General features: G+C 37.7%; 3 protein-coding genes across 3 annotated transcripts; 1 reads left to right on the forward strand and 2 right to left on the reverse strand.

Moving 5' to 3' along the window:
• Nucleotides 1–1,078: 1,078 nt before the first annotated feature.
• Nucleotides 1,079–2,944, reverse strand: HSPRO2 (Hs1pro-1_N and Hs1pro-1_C domain-containing protein). The gene has a single exon (XM_059600762.2). It carries the CDS (start codon nucleotides 2,770–2,772, stop codon nucleotides 1,372–1,374), a length of 1,401 nt encoding a protein of 466 aa, XP_059456745.2. The 5' UTR covers nucleotides 2,773–2,944; the 3' UTR covers nucleotides 1,079–1,371.
• Nucleotides 2,945–9,707: 6,763 nt separating this feature from the next.
• On the reverse strand, nucleotides 9,708–12,689 carry LOC132187349 (Ribosomal protein L10 family protein). Its single transcript, XM_059601639.2, has 5 exons — nucleotides 12,222–12,689; nucleotides 12,070–12,138; nucleotides 10,626–10,724; nucleotides 10,157–10,549; nucleotides 9,708–10,013 (listed from the first exon to the last, which is right to left on the reverse strand). The coding sequence occupies exons 1-5, from the start codon at nucleotides 12,474–12,476 to the stop codon at nucleotides 9,864–9,866; spliced, it is 966 nt and encodes a 321-aa protein (XP_059457622.2). The 5' UTR covers nucleotides 12,477–12,689; the 3' UTR covers nucleotides 9,708–9,863.
• Nucleotides 12,690–14,648: 1,959 nt separating this feature from the next.
• On the forward strand, nucleotides 14,649–18,388 carry SYP31 (syntaxin of plants 31). The gene is made up of 6 exons (XM_059602579.2): nucleotides 14,649–14,954; nucleotides 15,047–15,297; nucleotides 15,763–15,908; nucleotides 16,935–16,973; nucleotides 17,587–17,784; nucleotides 17,916–18,388. Exons 1-6 carry the CDS (start codon nucleotides 14,735–14,737, stop codon nucleotides 18,073–18,075), a joined length of 1,014 nt encoding a protein of 337 aa, XP_059458562.1. The 5' UTR covers nucleotides 14,649–14,734; the 3' UTR covers nucleotides 18,076–18,388.
• The last annotated feature ends 217 nt before the right edge of the window (nucleotides 18,389–18,605 follow it).

Here is an 18,605-nt window from a genome sequence, read left to right on the forward strand (position 1 = left end):
TCGACAAAGTTTTTCTTTAAATTGGGTTGGAAGAATTTCTTTCAACCTAGTCTATAAATGTGATATGTGTTCCTTAAGTATGTGAAATGCACATATTTTTTTAATAGTAGGAATAAAGTTGGAATAAATTTTATTAAAAACTCATATGCATCTCACATGTTATTAAAAAAAGGAACACGTATCAATTTTATAGATTAAGTTAAAAAAAATTCTTCCATATCCCATAATTATTAATTATTATATCGATTTATCGTTTTACGAATAAGATAAATCATAATAGCCATTTTCTCTCTATCCCATGCGTCCTCGGGCCAGACGTGGACATGCATAAATCCTTCCCCACAGTATACATCGTCAATTCAGTAATTATTTTTTCATATTTCTTGTCAATCCCCAAGTTGGCAATTTGCCAAGCCTCTATATATACTATGCCCACATAAATTATTATTTATTTATTTATTTATTTTGAAGTATATATGCCCACATAAATTAGATACCCACTTCCAAATAAGCAAATCACCCACTGCTTCCTTGTCTCAGATAATTTCGCATATCTTCCTGCCTTGTTAACAAGTTTCAAATACCAACTACTACATGCTTCGTCTTAATCCTAATTTCACGTCTACTTTGCCCTACCCTTATACGATAACGACCAACCCTAGCAAATTCGTTATCACTCTTTTTTATTCTTTTTCATTTTTCAAAATTAAGATTGAAAAATTTAACATGCAATTTTGATACATGTTACATATATAAGATTTTCAGACATTAAGTTACCGGAATAACTAAAAAATTCGAATTTAGGCATTATTAAGGCAACCTAAAAAACTTTATCTTACTTCGTTTCTCAAGCATGTGTTTTTTACGTGTTTTCATAGAACACATGTTATTTTTATAGACTCAATTAGAAGAATTCTTCGAACCCAGTTTTAAAAAAAAAAGAAACTCCTAAAAAACTTCATCATCTTGACTTTGGAGGAAAACTACGGTCCTCATTTTTTGATCGTATAGCATTCTTATGTGCCTTTTGTTAGAGTTTGTGTTATATGTTTTTTTTTTTTTTGCTGTAATTGAAGGATACTCTTCGAAGTTTAGACCATAATTGGTTGATTGGTTCATGAAGAGTTGGAAGAGCAATTGATAAACAAGTTCATAAAAAAAAGCTATAAAAATTTTACATGAAGAGCTAATTCATGAACTAATGGTACAAGTGACACAAAATTCACCAAAAAAAATAAGTACAACAATACAAAGAATTAATTTAACTTTTTCATCTTTCAAGTGTGTAAACCTAGCGCTAGTAGTTGGAGTCAGACGAGTTGACCCCAGGTCAAACCGAGTCAGACTCGCTGTGTTCTCCGAGTCCACCTCCTATCCGAGCCGCACCCCACCGTGTTCGTGGCTCCAAAAATCCCCCAGAAACGTCTTTGCCGCGTCCAAACTCGGGAAATAAGTGGGCTCCATGAAGATTTGAGTCAGCGAGTCGACCGAGTCGGAACTAACCACAACTCGGTTGGCGTTGGCCTCCAAGCTGCCCATCATCACCACGAGCACTTGCTTGTACGCGAAGAAGAACCTCTTCATCGCCGACTCAATCGCCTGCAGAGCCTGAAGCAGGTGAATCTTGTCGAACTCTTTCTTCTCGCCGTAGAGCTTCATCGCCGCCTCCTGGATCCTGGGCCCACCCATGGGGTCCACCTCCACGCCGAGAATGGCCGGCACCTTCTGCTTCAGCTCTTTGCACTGCTTCGTGATCTCCACGAGACCCCTCGATCTGAAGCAAAACGGCGCCGTCTCGCTCAACGACTTGATGCACAACTGGTTCTTGAGCCTCAGAAAATCGTCCGGATCCATCAGGAGGTGAAGATCGTCGATCTCGGCTAGAAGCTTCCAGATCCGTTCAATCAGATAACAATCACTCGCGGCCTTTTCAAAATCTTTGCTGGCCACTCGCTCTGCGACTCGCTTCAAGAGCTGTTGCGACACATGGATCCACGATTCCAGGATTTGGTGCGTGGTGTACACCGCCCGGTTCTCCTGATTGTCGATGTGATCGCTCGGACTCCTCTTCAGGGCGTGGAGCTCGCTCGGCTTGCACACCAAGTCGTACTCGAGGTTCGGCTTGCCGGCGAGGTTCGGTTCGCCTAAGCCGAGGGTGTACGGACATCTCAGCATCTCGCACTCAATGGAGTAGAGGATCTTCTGCGCTACGTCCTCGGCTTTGTGCCAGGTGGCGAGCCGAGGGAGGAGGCTGGCCTCGCTGATGCGGCTCACGACGGCGGTCTCACCTGGAGGCTTCCACACCTCGGCGTAGCTCCCGTTGCGAGCCAGTACTCCGTTGGATGACCTGAGATCAACGATCGGAGCCGTCCTTCCACATGTACCTTCATCCTCGCATATGTTAGCGATAAGCTCTATCTGAGCCGTCGCGAGCGACTCGAGCCTCCGCTTCCACTCGCGGCGGTTCGCGTACGGCCTCGGGTCCGACAACACCGTCGAGACAAACCGGAACGAAATCTCCAAAGCTTGCAAGGCTGGTTTCAAAACAGGCTCGTTTCTCCAACTGGGAAACTCTTCGGAGCTCCAAAGCTTCCGGAGCTCCGGCAGTCGAAGATAGTTTTCGTAAGCGGTGGAAGCCGTGGCGGAAGCAGCGGAAATCTCGGCGGCACGGAAAGAAAACGGTAAGGAAACTTGGAGCTTATTGGAGAGTTTCGGGGATTTGCTTTGCATGTCGGTCGAGACGATCTTTGCTTTCCAATCCATATCAACCATTCTTAAACTGTGAGAAATTGAAGCGAAAGGGAAACGATAATCGCAATATTTATTTCTGGGTTTCTTTGAATTTTGAGGAACCAAGCTTCACAGAGAGGTATTTATAGGCCACATGGAAAATATTGAACAGCTAAAAGGCGTGTGGACTGTGGAACGAGGGTTTGAGCACGAAGAACGAGGCTTTTCAAAGTCACGTTGGTCTGGATAATTAAAATTAAAAAAATAAATAATAATAATGATTTTTTTAATTTTTAGTATAAAAATATCCAAAAAAGAAAAGTAGAAATGGGCACTCCAAGCTTATCCATTAAACCTAACGTAGAAGGAGTCGAGGTGTCTTTGCACGTACAAGGAGGAAGCTGCCCTCGTTGGAACCTAAGAATAGAATCGTTGAAGTTGGACCTGGGTCCTGTACAGTTCAATTAAGGCCGCGTAGGAGGGGTTGATCTCCTGGACCTCTTCTTTCTGTGTTCCTGGTCTCAAACTCAAATCTTATTTCGCCACGTTTCATGATTGGAATAAGCAACGCTGTGATTGGGTCCGCATAGTTTGATGTTATAGGCGTGGTGCAAAGGAGCGTTACTCCGGTGTTTTCCTAGGATGCTTCCTCAGTGATCCTTACCGATTCCAGTTGTTGATATGCTTACTGGTTTGACACAAAGTTCTGCGCCCGCAATCACGAGCGCTTTGATTGTCGTTTTACTAGGAAAGCAGAACTCAGAACTTTGTCCGTGCTTTTCGGAAAAATGCACAATTTTACAGAAATTATAAATTTCTCAAATCATAAAATTTAGATCATTGTTTAGGCAATAAAAAAAAAAAGTGCGTATTAAAAAGATTACGTGTTATAAGACAACCAAAAAGATAAAACAAAAGGACAGTTTTTGACTTAATGTTTTTTTACAACAAACCTCAATTCCCAACTATAATATGTCACGTTTTTAATAGACGATATCTTTCTAAGTCACTTAGGAAATTATAAAAATATACTCAATTCTCAATTATATTATGTAACATTTTTCAAGTATTTTGATACGTACCTAAAAAGGGTCTAAATTTTGTAGATTGAGAATCTATAATTTTTTCAAAATTGTAAGAGATCTTAATCCTTGGTGTTTTTAGTAAAAAAAAGAAAAAATCACCATTGTGGTACCCATAATTCAATGGTAAATTTGAAAATGTCTTGTACGGAGATGAGCAAAAATTATGTAGAAGAACGAAACAAAACATTTCTCCTTTATTAAAGAATCATGATAATTTTCATAAATGTATTTTAAATGGTTCGTTTTATTTTTTTTAATAATAAATTACTTGACTCTAATTATGTGCCGACACATATTAAGGTATAAAGAATTATATAAGTGTAGATTTTTTTTAAGATCTCATGCGCCCACAAAGAGGAGAAAACTCAAAACCGATTGATTTCATCGGATTAACATTGATAATGAGTGGACTAAAACAAACCAATTGGATTAGATTTTGCCTTCTCAGGTTATATTCAAGCCAAGCAACTTCGTTAAACTGTAATGGACAAAAAGAATGAGAAAAATAATAGAGCAACTTGGCTTTGTTTAGGATAAGGTTGAGCAATTAGATTAGGTTTGATTAGTTTACTTTTATTCATTGGACTACCAAATGTTGAGCCCAAAAGGCACGCCAAAAATATTTATTTGTTTTTGATTCATTTATCCATCTTGTTAGCATGAAGCTAAGGATTCAGGGTCACCACTAAATTGGTCCAACTTATGAAATCAGAGGAGTAAAAACATTAATAAAATGCCAATTTGGACATGGACACAGAATCTTTTGCAACATATTCCTCCATCAAAAGACGACTTTGCTAGAACAAACCCATTTAAGCAACAAACTCTTGGCATTGTTTTTGTTTGCCTTTTCTTTCTCCTTTTTACCTATCAATAAAGAAAAGAGTCCCATTCAAGTTGTTGCGTATGTGACAATTACCAATATTGCTTCTCCACCTCCCTAATTCCGTAGTGTTTGTCAACATCAAAAAGTGCAGCTTCACCAAACTATGATGAAGAGTTATTTTACCATAGAAATGGATTAGATAATCTGGTTACCCTATCAAGTTACCAAGTTGGAATGCCCTATGCTAACCACAATATAGCTAGGGTAGTAATTAGACCACATCTATATTTACCTAACTTCTTCCCCCCCACCCCCCAAAAAAAATAAAATTACCTAACTTCTTTTCATTCTCCTTTTTCTACTTTTCCTTTAACGATATATGGATAGGTGACAAATACAAGTAGTTAATATGAGAAAGATTGATTGCTGCCCCGTCGACATAGTCTGAGCAAGTGGCTAAACAGTTTTAACAGAAACAGAATAATCCGCGCTTGTACCTAGTTAGATAAAGGACACACCTAGGGTTGGCAAGTTGGGTTCGGGTCTACCCACTTGACCTGCCAACTCATTAAGGGTTAACCTGAATATGACCTACTAATAACCCGACACGATTCGTTTGACCTGTTAAAACCTAAACATGACCAATTAATTGCACCCAACCTGGTTTATGCCTTCAAATTCCTTTTAACAATTTTGCTGGGGTGTACCTATTATGACTTTTACTTTTCTTAATACAGTAGCTCAACAACCCAAAAAAATATATTTTCTTCCCAAAAGAGAAAAACAGGCGAAAAGAATTAAAGTAGAGGATATTAACAATCGATCTTTTCATCCAAAAGAGCAATTTCTCTTGTTATTCCCGTTCAGATTATTGGGACTGGTTCCAAATGGGTTTTGGATAAGCTTAGCTAGCGCCCCATTCCCTTTGTCCCATTCCCACATGACTGCTCTGCCCTCGGTTCAAAGGTGGGCGAAAGAAGCTTCACTTAGTTGGACTCAATCTCCCCGCGTTTAGCGCTCCAGAAAATCGCCGATCCCACCGCCGCTGATTGGTACACGTGTCGCTCACAATTGCGCTCCTCCAAAAGCAAAAAACAAAAAAGAAAAAAAAAAAAGACTCCCTCCCGCCTCCACACCCCACAGAGGTAGTGGCCTCCAACTCGGCAAACGTTTGGCGCCAACTAACCACGCGGGGAAAGCATGTGACCTGCCCCCTCTCCGCGACACGTGGCGTGGCCATCACGTGCCTCACACCCACTAGGCCACTATTATCCATTTACCCACTCTGCCTGTCTGGTCTAGGTGGCCGGATCAAGTTTCATTGGCGGTGCCAACCCAGCCGCTCAGGATCATGACACGTGGTAAATACAGTTGGTCCCTTAACGGTTATGTGGCTTACACGTCTAGATGGGGGACATAAGTATGTTGGGGATGGGCCGCCAAACCCTGAAAACAATTATAGTAATAATAATAAAAACAAATATATTTTGATTTTTTTGACTTTGAAGGGAGTCAATTGTGACTTGTGACCTCTTGCAGTTGCCTCTTGCACCGGTTTCCTAGCAAGGAAGCATGTTTTGAGGCGGGTTTACGGGGGCATTACCGATCATTTGGCACTTAAAAGAATGTGGAATTGGCCCATTGCATTTGCCGCGTCCTTTTCATTCATCTTTTCATGACTTTATCAATTGGATAGAGATTAATCCATTTCCGATCCCCTATCATTTTTAAAATTTTTAAATGCTAAAATTAATTGAATTGACTTTTTTTTTTTTTTTTTTTTTTTTTTTTTTACATGTATGTACAAGAAGAGTGAGAGAGATTTGAATTAGTGACTTTCACTTTATGAGGTATAGTTCCAACCGATTGAGCTACCTCTTGAAGGCAAATCGACTGTTTGTAGGAAATCATGATCTACAATTTTGTTACTCACATTTTTCTAACAATTTGAAAATTAAATATGATTTCAAACAAATATAGATATGTGAACTTTATATAGACTTTCTCATATTTAATGTCCAATCTAATTGACAAATGAAGAATATTAGGTGTTATTTCTAATGTTTTTCATGTCTTAAATGAATATTATTTCCTAAAAATTGGGTAAGAGAAATAATGAACTATTTTTTTAATTTTATAAAATAATATATACAAAAGACTAAAAAAACACATGAAAAATACAAAAAGAACACTTAGTATTTTCCTGGTAAAAATTTAGCTCCTTTATCTATTAAAAAAATCTGTCCAGAACTTACCAAAAAACAATGTCTTGTAGATGAGAAGGAATCGGAATTTTTGGTAGATGCTTTGAGAGACAACCTTGTGCTAAGCTCGAAGAATTTTCTATCCTTATCAACATGCTAGATTGTTCTACATACAGTGACTATGACTTTTACACTGCTTTGAGTTTGACAACTTTAGTCATGATTTATGTAGCTTTTCACGTTATCTTTAGACAAATATGGGGCAAGTTCATTTGATGGTTGGATTGCAGCCAGTTGAAAATTAAGTTCCAAATTGTTTTTAGTGAGGTTTTTCTTCCTCGTGAGATTATCATACTCATGCTTCAAATTAGTTTTAAATTCTTCGTCAAGATAGTTGAGGGGACTGTGATACCGACAAAATATTTAATATTTTGACAGTTTATTTTAAATGAACAGTTTAAAATAACATCACATGGAAGAATACCATGAATGTCATAGGATCAGTCCTGTTACTTTTGGCCATTAAGGTAAGGACGGTCAAATCACTTCCATTAATCACTTGGGTGGTTCGACCAACCTCTAACGCGCATATTAATGATGGTTGAACTATTCTTATAGCCAAGGGATACCATAAATGACCGTTCGACTAAGCCAAATCACCTTTGTAGTAAAAAGGAGTTGTTCAACCACCTTGGTAGATAAGGTGGTTAAGACATTAGTTTATTACTTGAATTTAGTTTCCTCGTGATATGTTTAATGAATTTAGGCATAAAAATAAATTTAAATAATTTTCAAAAACGGAGATAATATTGTTGCAAGTAAGAAAAAAAAAATACAAGGATCTAATAGAAACATCAGTGTAGAAACTAGAAAGAATGAGAGAAATATAGAAAAGAAAAATGTATTGTTCTATGTGATTCAAGGAATTAGAGAAAAGCTTTGTCCATGAATAACAAATGAATCATATTATGATCTTTTGCCTTTTCTTGTACACTTAGTCTACTCAATAGCTTTTTACTTTGGGCACAATATAAAGTATACATTACGTTTCCCATACATAAAAACTATGTGTTCAAATAATAGTGTTTACATAGCACTTGAATTCATTAATCTATGAATAAGAAAGCTTGTCTTCTTATGATTGGCCAATGGCTGACGTCTCAGAATCTCCTGCGTGACGATGCTCGTTTTGTTTAATAACACTTTTTCACTTTTTATTTTTATTTTTTCATTTTTAAAACAAAAATATTAACAAAGAATTTAAAATCCAAAATAAAAAACATTTTTTTTTTAAAAAAAAAAAAATCCCAATAAAAAGCATTAAGAGATGATAACACAAAGATTCTCACGCAAAGAACAAAATCATATGTATACCTTGTCCCACTGGAGTTCTTCATCTTCTAGTATTCTTTGATTGTCTGAGGAACAATTAAACCAAAGTAATTAAATAAACAAAATAATTGATAATTAATACGTTCAACTAACTAAGCTCTGATTTGGTACAACCTTTTAGCCTCAGCTCAGCATTGCGTGGGGTGGTGTTACGTCATCATTTTGCAACCTCGGGTGGTGTTAATGTCAGTTCTTTTATTGAAGATAAGTTCAAATCATCACTCCGGCAACCAAAGTCAAAAGTTATATATACGATCAACGGCATTTGTCGGTGTTGATAATAGCAATAATTATTATAAATAATTGGGTTTGGGGAATTAATAAAGTAGAAATCTCAAGGACCAGCCACAGCCTGCGTGATGATGTTGTAGTGGATAGACATTACGTGCGAGTGATAACAACATTTTGCCTCCCTTTTTTAAGTCAAATATTTTAAAAACACTCGAACATTTACAGGCTTTAGATCGGCCGGCTCTTTAGACAAATAAGCATCTTTCCTTTTTATCTAGGTTGTTATGATCCGATATGATTATTAAACTATTTTGTACAGTGATTTTTGTTTTTGATTTGAAAAAAAAAAAGTATTTTGACAAGACGTGACATATTAAAGTGAAAATTATTTTTGTATTTTAATTACAATTAAGAAATTTATGGTTCGAATTTGCACGAGTCTACGGCGATTTAGAAAATAATACGGGGGAATGGTCAAGTAATCTAGAATGAAGACTGAGTTGCAGACACGAATGTTAGATTTAATCACCGTTGATTACAAAGATATAAAATTAGGGTCAAAGAGCGTGGGATAGAAAAAGGTGCTTCAGAGGAGATGAGGATGGCCACCGACTGGACTTGAACATAACAAGCCCAGTTGAATAGTATTGGGCACCGACAAAATGGGTCGGAAACGCAGACTTTTGGATTTCCAGCCCGACAAAAGTCGACAGTCAAATTTGGCTTCCTAGTCAACTCGCAACCTGGAGACCAATGCAGGGACCAGTGGCCACCAGATCTGGTCAACTCGAAACCTGGCGACAAATGCAGTGGCCAGTGGCCACCAGACTAAAACAATGTTGAGGATGACGATAATGTTCGAAAACCAAATTGTAGCCGATAAGGGTGTGTTTCCAATTAAGTTTCTTTACCTGTAAGGACTTCAAGAATCGATACAGCTAAAATTGTAGCATCTTATCTATACAGCTAAAGATAATTTTCCTTGAAAAGACTCATTTTTGCAAAAATAATTCTTCAAAAATCAAAAATTAAATTTTTTCTAAACTTCTTTTACAACATAAAAAAAACAAAAACATAATTAAAAACATTCAATACATTTTTAATAAATAACATTTTTCGGTCTAAATTTTTTAGTTTGAAAGTCTAGATCCCCGATCCACATCCATGAATCATCAAACTGGAAAATGTAATCTGAATTAAGATGTAAAATTGTAGAAAAGACTAACCAGCAATAAAATATAATGAAAAGTTGTAGTATGCCATAATAAACTCGAGAATTCCTCCAACAAAACATTGTCAACAAAAATACATTAATAATAAACTCCGGCACTCGAAACCAAGAGAAAGTAATTGAAAGCGAACATGTCCCAACAAAAAGGCATAACCAAAATGAATCTAATCGAACAAACTAAAACCCATGTCATCATCGGACTCCTCAGCCGGCTCGTCCTTCTTCTCTTCCTCCTTGGCGGCAGCAGCTGCAGGGGCCGCACCAGAATCTGGTGCTGCAACAGCGGCAAAAGCAACAGCAAACTTGCTAGGATCCTGCATTTTACATCCAAAATAATTAACTGAATGAACAGACGATGGGATTCAAATACACGATAAACAGTGAAAGTGCCAAAGTCTATACTGAAGAATTGGATAACAAGAGTAGGAAAAAAAACACTTAAAAGAGAAAAAAGTACCTTTAGGAACTCCTTGGTTTTCTCTGCCTGGGGGAAGGAATACTCCGTGGCAACGGCAACTGCTAGAACATTCTTGTAGGCATTGATGAACACATGTGGTGCAGCTGCTAGGGTTGGGTAAGAGATGGCCAGTGACAACGCAGTAGCCAAGGCAACACCAGTGGCAAACTTCTCAATAAGGTCATCCTCAGTCAGATCAAGTACCTCTGGGCTGAAGACGGACCCATTGTCATAAACAGATAGGACAACAAGACCATAAGAGAATGGCCTGATGCCAAGCTTTGCAAGAAGGGCAGCCTCAGAGGAACCAACCTTGTCACCCTTCTTAATAAGCTCCACAGGGGTGATAATTTCCACAGTACCTTTGTTAATCTTGGTAGGAATGTTAAGAACCTGAGAGACAATGGTATAAGAATCTGAAGTTCCAATTAAATGAAAAATGGAATGAATTCCAATTGAGATAGCAAACCTGGAAGAAAGAGGTCTGAGAAGGGTCGAGTCCGGTGTTGCCAGGAGGGACAACAACATCAATTGGAGCAACCAAACCAACACGAGCAGGTGCTCCAACCTATTTTAAGTATGAAAGTTATGTTAACACCAATGGAGATACATAACAAGAAAGCACATTCTAAAGGCTCAATTCAGTACCAACTTTCAATCATGCCAGGCATTTGCAAAAAAAATTTTTTGGCAAAATCTGACAGAATTAATGCTTCCTAAGTTTTAGAACATGATATATGACATTCGCAATTCTCAATAATGAATGATGATTATGTTCACTTTCAAAAATAACCAAAACAGCATTCTTCCAATACAACTAATAAAACTTCAATATTTTCTATCTCTTCCTCAACAAATTAATACCAAACCCAGGGCCGGCTCAATGGCTAGGCCATTGAGGCGGTCGCCTAGGGCCCCCAGTTAGTAAGGCCCAAAATTTTTTTTAATAAGGCCCAAAAAAATTTTTAATAAGGCCTAAAAAGATTTTTCATTTTATTTTAACTTGAGGCCTAATTTTTTTTTTTTTTTAAATAAGGCCCACAATTTTTCCCATAAAAATTTAAGGCCTCGAAAATAATGCCCCAATATAATAAGCTCATTGTAAAATAAGACCAATTAATCCAAAAAAAACAAATATGCCACATCAATTTTTTTGGATAACTAGTTAAAAGTTAAACTTAAAAGTCATGAAACAGCAATGAGAATGAAAATAATAATAATATTATAAAAATATAATAATATTATTAAAATAAATATTATTTAATTAATATTTAAATATTAAAAAAAATAAGGTCCAACTTCAAAATTTCGCCTAAGGCCCCCAAATACATTGAGCCGGCCCTGACCAAACCCAGACAGACAACAAGCACAGAGCCTATTATCAGAGCAAGCATCCTTTAAGCAAATAAACAAGCACCATCAGCTCCCTCGACAGTTGTTGCAACTTCAAGAAGAAAAAAAAAAAAGAATACAACAATGCATGTCTGTTTGGCTTTTTTTGAGAATGTTCCGAAACAATTTCCAAGAACTTCGTCAACAAATAATGGTTCTGGAAAACAGTGTAATGCACCCTCAAAAAATTATACAAGCAAAAACTTAAGAATATATTTATTCCTCACCATCCAAAAATTAACCAACAAAAGTAAAAATAGTTCCCCTAATTTCCTAGCACTCATTACCAACTTTATAATAACCATCAAAAGATAGGAATCCCACATAGTTGTATTCCATTGTGCACTCATCCAGTTAAATCATCAAAAGACCAAATTTTAATTGTAAATATGCAAATCAATTTAACTACTGCAGCATTGAATCCTACGCCAATGAACCCCATTTAAATCAAACAGATACTAAAATAAAACATGTGCATAAATTTCTATAAGGATTAATTCAAATGATTTCATAAAACAGACCTTGTACTTGGCGACCTCTTCGCTGACCTCCTTCAAATCACCCTTGGTGAAAATCAACCCCACGTTGCCCTAATCCAAAAACACACGTTTAAAGTAAAAACATTGCGTTTTTCCAACAAGAAAAATGAAAAAGAACACAGAGATTTGCGTACCACAAGAAGGGGAATGAGGCTGAGGAAGGCGGTGTTGCCGGTCTTCTCAGAATGGATCCTGACGGAACGCTTCATCATGGTGTTCTTGCCCATAAGCACCACGGAGTCGCCACGCAGACCCTTGCGAATGTTCTGGAGCTGGGTGGATCCGACGTTGTCGGCCGCCACCACCAGGATTTGGGTGTACTCGTCCAACAGCTGGCATAGCTTGCCATCGTACGCGATCTTCTTGTCGGCCTTCGAGAGTTTTCCCATAATTTTCCTACGATGTAATGGGTCCTTTCGGAGAAAACCTAATAAATGGATATACAGAAGGCTACCTAAGCAAAATCGAGGGCCAAGACGAGACTGATGACTCAATCAAGGCGGACAGCGATACCGCGCCGTCTCTTTAACCTCTTAGTCGACTGTGCTAGGGTTTGGGAGGCTTTGAGGTGGAAGGAGACTAGTAAAAGGAGAAAACTGGCGGAGACTAGATTTATATAGTAGAGGCTAGAGGGTAGTGAGTGAATGAATTAGGGTTTTTCAAGACAGACCTTGATCTGAGGGCTGCGATTCATTCTTTGTTGCGGATCAGGCGGAGAGAAATGGTGCTTCTGTAGGAAGTGGTCTGGATATTATCAAATGGGCTTGCGATCCGGTGCTCTAATAAGGCGTTCTACTTGGGCTCCATGGGCCGGATCCGGGTCCCCTCCAGTCCATTTTTAAAGAGATCTAATGACCACAATAATGCCATGTGTCTCATTTAAAAAAAATTATTAAAATATTATTTAATGTTTGTAAAATAAATAAAAACTAAAATAGTCAAAAAAAAATAATACTTTTTTTTTTTGGGCCATTGAGAGTGGTTTGGCCTGAGGGTGGCTTTGGTCACCCCAGACCGCTGGTCTGAGGTGGCCGAAGCCACCCCCATGGGCCATATCAAAATAACAAAAAAACATATATTATTATATTACATTATATTTTATTTATTTTTAAAATATTGAATAATATTTTATTATTTTTAAATGAATGGAACAATTGGTGTTTTTATGGCCCTAAGATTTCTCTAGAGCCATCCTCACCATCAACTGGATTATCTCCGGTCCATTTTGGATTGGAGATGATCCTATTCCTTCATGAGCTTATGACTCATGGAAATCTACATTTGGTAGCCAAACCAGACATATGGCAAAACCTTTTATAAATGGAGGACCAAACTACAAGAATTAGGATTATTTCAATTTCATTTAAATCGAAGATGATCCTGTTTCAAACTACAAACACTCATTTTAAGGAGAAAAATGATCATAAGTGAAATGGAGAGGATCCATTTAGTGCATTTAACAGGTAATATTGTTCATTTGTTTTTTGGGCAAAATGTTTTGGACAAGTATGCCCTCCAAACTATACTAAATGAATACTTTCAATTTCAAGTTAAATGGGGAGGATCCATTTTCTTTTAATTAAGGCGCTTGTCATAAACCACCTAGGAAGTCAGCAACCCCTACGATGAGGACTTGTGAAGGCAGCAGCCCACGACCAAGATTGGGAGGCCCACGAAGCAAATTTAGATTTCCATTTTATACCAGTACACAAATCAACCAATGGATCGAAGAAATATTGGGCATGAGGTGGTTGAACGGCCGGTCTGGGGTGGTTCGGTGCCGTTCAACCACCTCAACCACCATTCAATTTTTTATAAATTTATTTTATAATTATTATTTTTTTAAATATATATAATATATTTTTATTAATTAAACAAATATTTTATTTATGTCCTAAAAATATCTAACCATTAACTGAATATTCTCTCCAATATGAACCGGATAATCCAAGGAGCTGGTGGCACATCAAACAAGACATGTGAAGGCAACAACCCATAATTAGGGTCAGACAAAACAAATTTAAATTACTATTCAACTAGGGAATCGAGGGGATCTACCGAGTGCCCAACAACCGGTAACCCTCTTCAAAGAGGCCATTAGTCAAAATCACCTGAAAAAGGTCAACATTCCAACAAACCGATGGCCTATTGGGCCGAAGGATTACAAGGTCTTTAGGATGGGAACCCAAACGACCCAGAAAGGACTCGTATACACCACCTCCCAAGTCCAACTTATGTAATGATCTATTAGGGTCATATGCATTCACCTCCCAGTCATCCCCTAAAAAACCAAAGGGCCTTACCTCTATTTTTTATTTTTTTTAGTTAATAAACCTCAGTTCTGGAACCCTTATATATATATTTGTCTCGCACCATTTTTTTTTTTTCTTTTCTTGGAAGCCAAAATAGCCCGGAAAGCTCAATTAAGATTATTAAAAAAAAAAAAGTTGTTAAAAACTGAAGGCTTACCGAGAAAAATTTGATGGGCCCGTAGGCCCTTTGAGCTCAGGTTCTCATGGAAAATGTTGGTGGGTTCGTTATTGAGCCCACGTCCGGGACCTCAAAGAGCGAAATTTTCGCTTAGCTCGGGGTAGCCTGCGGTCCTATCAGCCACCGATCTGAGCCCTCGATTCCGACGCGATTTCGAATGGCGTCCACGTACAGAGATCGGACGTCCGAGTTCCGAGCGCTTACGGAGACTCTGAAGAAGGTCGGAGGAATCAGAGCCGTCAATCAAGCAGAAAACGACCCGGCTCCATCGAAACCACTGGCTCCAGCCTCGTCTAGATCCGAATTCAACAAGAAGGCCTCGCGAATCGGATTGGGGATCCACGAGACGTCCCTGAAGATCGCCAGACTCGCCCAACGTGCGCCCGATCTCTACCACTCTCACTCTTCATTTCTGTAATGTTAATTTGTGTGTAAATGACAATTGCCTTCTAATTACGCTGAAATGCAGTGGCGAAAAGGTCATCAATGTTCGACGATCCGATTGTGCAAATACAGGAATTAACGGGTCTGATAAAAAACGACATTACGGCGCTGAACGTTGCTCTCTCGGACCTACAGACTATTCAAAACATTGAAATAGCCGACGGGAAGTACTCCGAGGATAGAGTGGTTCACTCCACAGCTGTCTGTGATGACTTGAAGGGCAAACTCATGGGCACTACCAAACAGCTTCAAGATGTTTTGACAACAAGAACTGAGGTTTATTTCGATATGATTATAGTTTTATTTTTTTACAATAAATTACTAGAAATGGTGAATTTAATTATTTAATTAAGAAAATGGGACTGTAGCTTCGTTACAAACTCACCTGACAGTCTTTGCCATGGCACCACATTAGTTAAAAAAATTAAGCAATAAAATTTGATAAAAGATTTAATTATTTAGTGACGGGAGTCGTCTGTCAGTTTGTATCAGTTTGTATGGGACTTGTTAAGGTTGTAGAATCCCTAACAGCACTCATTTAATTATCTTCGAAGTCAGAATGCTTATGATAAATTATAAGTCATATGTAGAAAAGGTGAATTTAATTATTTAATTAGATTTGAAGTCAAGGACCACGGCTCTAATATCATGATAAATCACTTATCCCTATAACTTAAAAGGGATTGTTCTAACATTATACATGTGCAACTCTTTGTTATTATTATTATTATTTTGTCACAGCATATCAAGGCACATGAGAATAGGAGACAAATGTTCTCCAAGAATGCATTAAGAGAGAACCCTTTTCAGCAAAATGCAAAAACTGTGACCGAACCACCCCCTTGGTCCAGTTCATCGAATGGAGCTGCAAATCCACAGCCATCGGCGTGAGTATATTCAGTTTAAGGTTTAGGTACACAAGTAATAATGGTTTCTAATCTACTATGTCACATTCTTTTTGGTAGTGTAGTGACATCATTGGTCAACTTGACATGGCGATGATGATCTTTAATGGGCTAACATTCTAAATGAGTACAATCGTAGTTGTCTACTTGTATTGGTGACAGGTTTGCAAGATTAATTTTCTGACCTCCAGTAGGGTACTTAATGATATACATGAGTTATTATAGCAAACAAAATATGGTTGTTTTTAAGGAAAAATGTCATGTATCAATGAGCATATACTAAGATTCTTTTTGTTAAGCTAGATTCGGACCTAAGACTTTCCCAACGTCACCCCAGTCTGCCCCTTTACGACCTCGGTGAATGCATAGGGCGGTATATAGCTGTCTTAGAAAATTCACTTATTTTTTGAATTGGTATTGATGGCTTCAAAGACAAGTATTTGTTGGGTGATGCTTGAAATTATGATAACGCAGTTGGTCATTTTGCTGAACCTCATCTTCATGGACCTTTTGAAGCTGTCCTTGTTAATATTTAAAGAGTGCTGCTTCAGTAGATTTGCTCTAGGCCTGGTTGAAAAATAATTCAATCACATACTAGTGATCTATCATTAAGATTGTCTCCAAATTTTTTAGTATTTTACACATCTTATAATATATGCATGATCAGTAAGAAAATTTAAAAATCAGTTATATAGCTGAGACAGCACCAGTTTGAAGTTAGGAAGGAGTCACAACAGAACCATCTATAGAATACTTTTCGATCATTGTACTCTGTTTTTGGGTTGAAACTTTCAGATTAGGCTTATTTACAGATGTTCTGGCTTTCACAAACAAATCTACCTGTGCAGAAGTCTTCACGGATATTTTTCTTTTCATATCATGTGGTATTCTAGTCATTTATGGTATATTAATTGATGTCAAACAAAATCTTTCAATTCTAAAATAACAGGGTCCAATGGTTAACTTGCTGATTTATGATTCTTGTGTTTCTCCCTCTCTCTCCAACAGATTGTCAGCAAATGGAGTTCAAGTTGGCAACCAGCTGAGGTGCATTTCATGTGACTCCACTACTAAAGATCAAGTTTGACTTTGTTACATTTTCTGTAGAGCATGTGTTTTTGTGTTTGACCATAATATGCTTAATTTGATGAGCACAAGCATATGCACCTGCCCACACACTCACTCAAGCACGCATAAACGGACACATTATTACTGTGTTTCATTAGTCTTTTAAACATGTAGGAATCAGTTTCTGGAGCCATTTAAGCTGATTCTGAATGACCTGTTTCTGAACTATGTGTTTTTGCCTGTGTCTGACAATAATTGAGCAGTTGAACTCTACTCTCTCTCTATCTCTCTGAGACTGCCACCTGCTTTTAATCATCCTAGTGCTGACTCTTCTGCCTTGTTTACTGGTACTATTGAAAAGGCCATGTATGGTCTTCATCATTTCACATAACTTCCACACTGCAGTTGGTGTGACCTATCCGGAATGCAATCATCAAAATCATATTCAAAAGTTGTGCATATTTGGTCTTAAGATTCATCTGTTTCCCTATCTTAGCAATTACTTAAATTTCCTTTGGTAATTTGTGCTCATGACTTTTGAGATTGTGTTCTGATGGAGAATAACAACTTCTATTTAACCATGCCAAGTCAGGCGGCGGTCAGCTGTTGAGAGCACTCCATCCCAACAGATGGAAATGTCCATGTTACAGCAAGTGGTTCCACAGCAAGAAAATTATACACAAAGTCGGGCAGTTGCTCTTCACAATGTAGAATCCACTATTTCGGAACTCAGTGGGATCTTTACGAATTTGGCTACAATGGTTGCACAGCAAGGGGAATTGGCAATCAGGTTTTACTCTTTAGCTTCAATGTGTGATGTCTGCAATTTTCATCTTATTGTTGTAAAGTTTTCAATTATACATTATTCGGTTGGATTTCAGAAGTCCTGTAGTATTTGATCTCCTTGATTGATATGAGCAGGATTGATGATAACATGGATGAGTCATTGGCAAACGTTGAAGGTGCTCGCAATGCTCTATTGAGGTATCTTAACCAAATATCATCAAATAGGTGGCTTATGATAAAGATATTTGCCATTTTGATATTTTTCCTTGTGTTCTTCATTTTCTTTGTGGCCTAAATGTCATTACTGAGATCCACCAATCTAGTTCTTGCTGCATGGGGTATTCAGGCTTCTCCCTGTCTGTCCATCAGATAACTTCTGAGGGAATACGTTACCTTATGTGGGAATAAGTAGGACTCACTTTTGTGTAAATTTATTGGGCATTCCCATTTTACAATTTTTACCCATATCTTGTTGAAGCTTGTAGTGATCTCTAGAGAAACATATATATAGGAATATTTGTTTGTGTTGTGTATGAATCAGATGATTGAGCTTGAAATTGTATATGTGACTGATGTTATATTGATACCAAGTTTTGTAATATCATCTTGATACGTGAGCACCACTTTTTCGTTGTTTCTTTCTTAAGGGTCAAGTGTCTGTGATGTTCTCTTCATAAAAACGAGTGCATAAGAATCTAACTGTCTTCTTTCCATTCTGAGAATTGTGTCAATTTACATGCAGATGTATCCTGATACAAATGATTTTAATAATAGTATGTGTAGGGAAATTTAGATGTTAAACCCTTAAACTTGCTTAATGAATAA

The sequence above is a fragment of the Corylus avellana genome, chromosome 6 (genome assembly GCF_965113065.1).
Source record: "Corylus avellana chromosome 6, dhCorAvel1.hap1.2, whole genome shotgun sequence".
Taxonomy (NCBI): domain Eukaryota; kingdom Viridiplantae; phylum Streptophyta; class Magnoliopsida; order Fagales; family Betulaceae; genus Corylus; species Corylus avellana.